Consider the following 7,538-nt stretch of genomic DNA (forward strand, 5'->3'; position numbering starts at 1 on the left):
ATGCATGCATGCATACATACATGCATACATACATACATCCATACATACATACATACATCCATACATACATACATACATACATACATGCATACATGCATGCATGCATGCATGCATGCATACATACATACATACATACATACATACATACATACATACATACATACATACATACATACATACATACATACATACATACATACATACATACATACATACATACATACATACATACATACATACATATTATATTCCGCCAAGATGTGCTATCTTTTTATTAAGCCTTACCAAAAACACCGTCGGCCAACTATTCAAATTAATGTGCCCAACTCAAAAGTCGAGAAAAAGAGAAAGATTGTTATTCGTTTAATAATAGTTATTATGAGTTACCAGGGTTACCTACATTAAGCATTTTCCATGCTTTTTTCACAATATTTAGAAATAAAGCGCGAGCAACCAGAACCACAGACTAAGAAACGCCAATTTTTAAAAAAATCAAAATGTGCAGCTTAGATCTAGTACATCTTAACTACTGGCCGACGATCCTGTTTATTGTTCACCATCATTCACTTAAATGCTGAGGGGGTTGGGGGGGGGGTACATATAACAGTTTATCTCTGACGAAAAAAATACACTTTTTTTGCTTACACGCCTTGTTGGTGGGTTGTTGAGTTATGCAATCCATTACAATAGAGCCCACGTCGCGGCTGCGCAAATCTGATGGCATTTGTGAGTGTGTCCGAGGTGGCGGTAGGTCTTGCAATAACTAACCTCAAATTAAGTCAATTTGAGTCATGACATTTACTGGAGTCACAAATGAGCTCCAAGTGCTGGACAGTGAGGAAAAGCAAAATGTCAAAAGTCACGTGAAAAGCACCAAGGGTTGTCGTTCTGGAATAAATAGAGACCGCACTGCATACTTCGTCACTTCTCACTCGTGTGCGATAGGACGAATTTTGCTGTTTTTCAAGGAACCCAGACAATTTGCGATATGGGAGGTTTTGTCTGGACCACGTTGGTGTGCTCTATGTCACTTGTGATTGCGACGAACGCCCGAAGAAGTAATCAGAGCCCGGCGGATATGGTGAGTCAAAAAGTGATAGGTTCTAACCTTCTTTTCTCTCCATTTTTTTTTCAATCACTTTATAATTCTTTGCCATTCTTTCACTCTTCACTCTCTTCTTATTACTTTATATTTTTTTATGGTTTGCAAATACATCACACACACATACACACACACACACACACACACACACACACACACACACACACACACACACACACACACACATACACACACATACACACGCACGCGCGCGCACACAATCATGTACACACAATCACAAACACACACAATCACAAACACACACAATCACAAACACACACACACACACACACACACACACAGAGAGAGAGAGAGAGAGAGAGAGAGAGAGAGAGAGAGAGAGAGTTGGGGGAAAATGGTAAAAAGAATTTGTAAAGGCCAACCCGAGCTAAGAGTGATACGACATGCCAAAACAAACACCCAGATACTCGATAAAAATGTTCTCCCCACTCTGGAATCGAACTCAGGTCAAATGCATGAGACAGCGAAGCGCCTAACTGTTGCAAAACAGACACGGTAAAAGACAGTGCAATTTTCTCTCCCTTCCCTGGAGTCGAGCTCGGGATTCCTGCGTGAGACAGCGCAGAGCCTAACCGCTACGTTGCAGATGCCAGTACAAAAAGAGTATTGGGACTAGAACAAACAGAGCCACATACAATGTACAGTGCACATGTAAAGATGCGAGATCCAAGTCCTTTAAACAAGCTATACTGTAAAAGTCACAAGCATTCCTCCCTCCATTCCCCCTCTTTGTGTTGTATTTTATGTTGAAGTTTTCACCTACGTTTTCTTGGTAACATTTCGTATCAAAATTGAGGTACAGTCGAACGTGATCTAAAATCACCTGCCCAAAACTATCGCTTTAAAACAAAAAGACCACTTCCGACTTCACCCTTTGTGGGTTCGTTTTTTTTATATATTTCATTAAGACGGTGTCCAACACAGCTATCTGTCTAAGACAACCCTTTTTGTCCTCAACAATTTAGGTAGTCATTTTGGACAATATCGACAGTATCTATGATTTCTTCACGAGAGACGGTAGGGCTGACCCATTAAGTACCTTGCCTCTTCATATTATATGCACACAGCTCAGTACATTTAAAAATCTGTTTCATATTATTGTGGGTGGAATTCTTTTTCAGGAAAATATGCAGATAGATATCAACGTACTCAGTAATGAGTTTGACCGGATGAACCAAAAGCTGGACATTCTATTGTTAAAAGTGGGCGGGATGGAGGAGTGGAACAAAGTGGAACCAAGATGGCCACCGCTGACCCTACTCAACGTCAGTCACCGCACGACAGAAGATGACGGGGCTGTGCTAACTGTCTGGTACCAGACCCAGAGTTCATGTAATGACGTGAGGTCCATCTGGACTTTGCACGCATTTTGGTTTAAAATTATACCTTTTAATGTGTCAGAACTTGTGGATAGCTCATGCACGTGCGTCCACCACTCATGCCTCGGGTGGAGCTCAGTGACGGTGGAAGGACCTATAGGAGACAAACACCTCTCCCTGGTGCTCAAAGACACACACTACAACTTCCTCTACAAGATGGAGCTCAATCTCAAGCCAAAAGTGCCAGCGGCAGAGGCCGTCCGAAGCAAGCTTTTTTTCATGAACTCCGAACAAGATGCTGTGTACAGTCCTGGGAAAGACCCCATCATTGATATGTTCTATTCAACTCCAGAGGGAAAATCGGGTGATATCCGACTGGAGGTGGATTTAGAAAACCTAGGGAACAGTACCGGCGAGATGAGGCTGGAGAAGCAACGTGTATCTTTATACACCGACGCGTGGAGCAGTAGCGAAAATGATCTGTGTATCATAGAAAATGAGAAGCATTTTCTTCATTCTACACGATTCCAGCTTCGCATAAACACAACTAAAGTCGAGCCGTTGGGATTTGTAACTGTTATCGCTAACAATGGGGATTTCGGCGACGGTCCTATAATATCTCTGTCTGTGCATCAGAAAGTCGCAATCCACAAATCCACACAAAAGCAGCCATACCCGGAGAAGTTTCTCCAGCTAGACGCAATATCATCTCGGTGCACCCTGGGGGATAGTGAATGCAACATATTTTGTGATGCGGTGGGGAATCATGTTCGTGACATCAGGCTTTCACCGGCTATACAGAACAATACTAAATCGACTATGGTGCCCACAATCATAGACATAAATTCTGATTATAAAATCAGTGGGTACTGGTCGATTGAGACACCTAGATACGTGACCACGCTGGACTACGAATGTTCTGTGACGTATGAAGACAACGCAACATCGAGCACGAACGTCTCAATAACTGTCGTGGATGTGCCTAAGATTTTACTCAACGAATCGGGAGTTAGCTACAACGATGATAATCACAGTCTGAGTGTACAATGCGCAGCACGCGGCGGACCACACCTACAGCTGTCGCTCTCTATATCAATGCATGGTGAAGGCGGCATGGACTTTTCCTACATTAACATCCACCCATCACAGTATGCACAGCTAGAGCAGAGGCCTGGATACGTCATAAAAACCTTTCAAATTCCTTTGCCAGATAGGACTGGATCTGGGCAGAGTCCAGTGTCTACGCTTACAGTGTTCTGTCACGCAAATGTGCTAGACTTTTTCTCTCTCAGGGACGAAGCAGTTCTGGTCAAGGATTACCCCATTCCACAAAGGAACAACCAAACTACAAGTCAGTGATGGCGTCACATGCCATTACATTGAGATAATGACATAGTGTCCCGACACTGTGGAATCAGCCGCTCGTCAATTTGAGGGGATATGGCTTTATTGATACAATCTTAACTTCATTTCCTTTGCTTTTGATGAAAAAAAAAATCTATTTCTCTTGAATAGAAGTCGAGATATTTGGAATTGAAGGAGGTGGAGTCTCTTGTACTTTTGTGCTTTTGATCAACTTTTTCAGGTAATTACAGACTGAAAAGAGTTTTTAATTGAACATATAAAGTGTTGAACTGAAAGATTTTTATAAATCGATAAGAACCGCTTTCAGGTGTGAAATGGAAAAATGCCGATTTTTCCCCCGACTTCATTATTTTGACGAGCGCCTGATTTCACCACGATGCAACATGAGTACGGAAAACAAAAACCGTAAGAGTCCTTTTTGTAAAAATAAACAATCAACTTGGACACACCCTATACCATAATATGTGAGTTGGACATGTGCACGTGTACGATACTTGCTTAGGTCTTGATTACGCATGTCACTTTCAGTTCAGCATTATGGCGTCGGGCTCACTTACAGTACGCTCCACTTTTTCTTAATCCTGAATATAAGTGGTTGGCGGGTGCTCTTGTGTGGTTTGCTCCTTCTTTCCTTCTATCAAACATCTATCGTGCTTATCTCTCCTCCTTCGTTTGTTGTTGTTGTTGTTACTCTCTTGTTACCCGTCTATTCTGCGATACTTACATGACATTAATTGTGTGGTAAATGCCATACATCTCTTACTCTAACTAAAACAGAATTCTGAGTACAGAAAAATGCTGCTTGGAGTCAGTTCATGCATGTACAATATAAGTTCAGCCTGCCCAAAAAGGTAATCTCTTGCTTCTTTGTTTTGTTGTTGTTTTTTTATTTTGGTGAATGTTTTTCGGCGCTCCCAACTGCATTAGGTCATAAGAGCGCCAAGGGGTGGATGCCAACAGAGAAGTCCTTACAGGGAATAAGACTTACTCTGCTCATCTCTCTAGCTTCAACAGCACAAAGTCTGCTTCGACTATCAAGGCACCCTGGAAACAGCGGGTCACAAGATTGTGATAAACATACAAAAGAAGTAGAGGAAAATTACGATAGTAAGGATTAGGGGGGGAAAAAGCAGCAGTTCCCTGTTGCAGGTCAGGCACAGCTATGAGTATGACATTGATGAATCTGTCCATCTACAATTACAATTTTACTGTGCATAAGAACTCGAGATGTTAATGTTCCCCCCTTTGGGAATGGCCTAAAGACACTTCAGTCAATAGCACCGCCCCGGGGTGTAGCATAAGGTCATATTATGAGCGCGCGGGACACATTAAACATTTTCATTTGGTATTGAAATTTTGAATTTTGCCCGGGTGGCGGCCGAAACCTCTTATCGATTTTAGACCACCAATGGAGCAGACGACAGAGCATTGCTAGCATTGCTAGAGAGCAGGAAAGGATGTGAAAGGAGAAAATTTTAGAGGAAAAAAAAATCCCTCGCTACCCGGATTCGAACACCTTAACCTTTAAGCCAAGAGAACCCCTCCAATCTCTTGCGTGTTTCGGTGCTATATAAAGGATCGGGTCGGTTCGATTTGGTTTGGTGACGTTTCTGGCGGCCTCAGTATACACACTGTTTGTTTTGTAGAGGTTTTACAGCACTCACAACTGTATAAGGCCGTCCCCGTGGTTTTATGCACCCCGCATTATTTTAGCAAAATTTGATCTCTTTTTTTTCTTGATTTGTGATTATTTTCCTTTTTCATTCTTTGTTAAGGCGGCTCTCATGGCCTAGAGGTTAAAGTGTTGGCCTCTCATTCAATGGTCCCGGGTTCGAATCCGGGTAGCGACCGAAAAATGTTCTTCTCTAAAATTGTCTCCTTTCACCTCCTTTCCTGCTCTCTAGCAATGTTCTGTTATCTCCTTTCATTTCCACTTTCTGCCCCCACCCCCTCACCTCCTTTGCCCCCTCCTCTGGGCTCCTGACTCTTTCTGCAGCCTTTCTACTGCTACTCCTTGGCTCCTCCTTACTGCTGTCTTTCTGCCACACCCCTGATCTTGTGGTAGGAAAGATCTACACCTAGCCTTCTCGGACAAGGGCAAAAAATCTCGGAGGGCCCGTGTGCAAGTTGCGCACGTTAAAGATCCCTTGGTGGTCTAAAATCGATAAGAGTAGGCTTCGGCTGCCACCCGGGGAAAATTCAAATTTCCTACCAACTGAAAATATTAGGTGTGTCCCGCGCGCTCATATGACCTTAAGCAGTTGCGAGCGCCGTAAAAACACTTACCTACCATTCTTTGTTAAAATTAACAGAATCGCAAAATTTCACATTTTCGGGCTCAGTTTGCGTAATTTCAGAATTTTTCTCGCATTAAACAGTGGGGACAGATAAGGTCATTTTTGAACACCAGAAGATTAGCGGTGTTACAAGAGAGTAACAAACATAAAAAAGAAGAAGGGGAGATAAAGATGATAGATGTTTGATAGAAGAAAAAAAAGAAACAAATCACACCAGAGCACCTGCCACCCACCCACGTATACACACTGCAAATACATCCCTGCTTCAAACTGATCGTCCGACATGCGGCCTTGAAAACACACATTTTTGTTCTTGAAGGTCATCCATCGTTGGTTTCGTTCGTTTTGTGCCACGATGGTAGCTTTTCTCCCCCCATGGAAGAAAACCGAGTTAGCCCCACAGAATTCTAGAATTCTGTGGTTAGCCCCGACTACCAAACGAAACCGAACCGATCTATCTTGCTAAAGGGTACCGGGTATTGGCGTAAAAGTAGCGGTACACGTTACAGTACTGACAGCTTGATACGTGTTGGCTTACTTACTATCTGTGGAGTCTTACTTATACTTATGTAGAAAGATGTCTGTGGCTGTCCCCGTGGTTTTATGCACCCCGCATAATTTAGCAAAATTTGATCTTTTTTTTGTGTGTGCATAATTTCTGATTATTTGCACAAATCTTTCCTCACTTCACCCAGGTGGAAACGGGTACCCGGCTATAGACAGTGAACGATATTGTCAGTTTGATAGTGTTTGAGCGCGTTAAATCCGTAGCTTGCACTGTATGCTTCCGCGGAAGCCGAGAATGTTTCTGAGTGTTCTCAAAGGGTCTGCTGGGGTAATAATAGTTGTAAAGCGCATAGAGCATGTTCTTGAGCATGGATATGCGCTATTTATGCAAGCAAAATTCTGAAATTATGCAAACTGAGCCCAAAAATGTGAAATTATGCGATTGTTTTTGTTTTTTAAAACAAAGAAGGATAATTCTTTGTTTTAAAAAACAAAAACAATCGCATAATTTCACATTTTTGGGCTCAGTTTGCATAATTTCAGAATTTTGCTTGCATAAATAGCGCATATCCATGCTCAAGAACATGCTCTATGCGCTTTACAACTATTATTACCCCAGCAGACCCTTTGAGAACACTCAGAAACATTCTCGGCTTCCGCGGAAGCATACAGTGCAAGCTACGGATTTAACGCGCTCAAACACTATCAAACTGACAATATCGTTCACTGTCTATAGCCGGGTACCCGTTTCCACCTGGGTGAAGTGAGGAAAATTTGTGCAAAGTGTCTTTCCCAAGGACACAACATCGGGCCCTTGACGGGATTCGAACCCACGACCTTACGGTTGCGAGTCCGAGAGCCTAACCACTAGGCCACCGGCGCCATAAAACGACGGGGACGGATCTGTGGGGTAGCGATAGGTTTCGC

At 42.7% G+C, this 7,538-nt stretch overlaps 1 protein-coding gene across 1 annotated transcript; it reads left to right on the forward strand.

Moving 5' to 3' along the window:
* Positions 1-784: 784 nt before the first annotated feature.
* Positions 785-4,264, forward strand: LOC101851932. Its single transcript, XM_005094025.3, has 2 exons — positions 785-1,081; positions 2,245-4,264. The coding sequence occupies exons 1-2, from the start codon at positions 989-991 to the stop codon at positions 3,799-3,801; spliced, it is 1,650 nt and encodes a 549-aa protein (XP_005094082.1). The 5' UTR covers positions 785-988; the 3' UTR covers positions 3,802-4,264.
* Positions 4,265-7,538: the final 3,274 nt, after the last annotated feature.

Source organism: Aplysia californica, unplaced genomic scaffold (assembly GCF_000002075.1).
Source record: "Aplysia californica isolate F4 #8 unplaced genomic scaffold, AplCal3.0 scaffold00074, whole genome shotgun sequence".
Taxonomy (NCBI): domain Eukaryota; kingdom Metazoa; phylum Mollusca; class Gastropoda; order Aplysiida; family Aplysiidae; genus Aplysia; species Aplysia californica.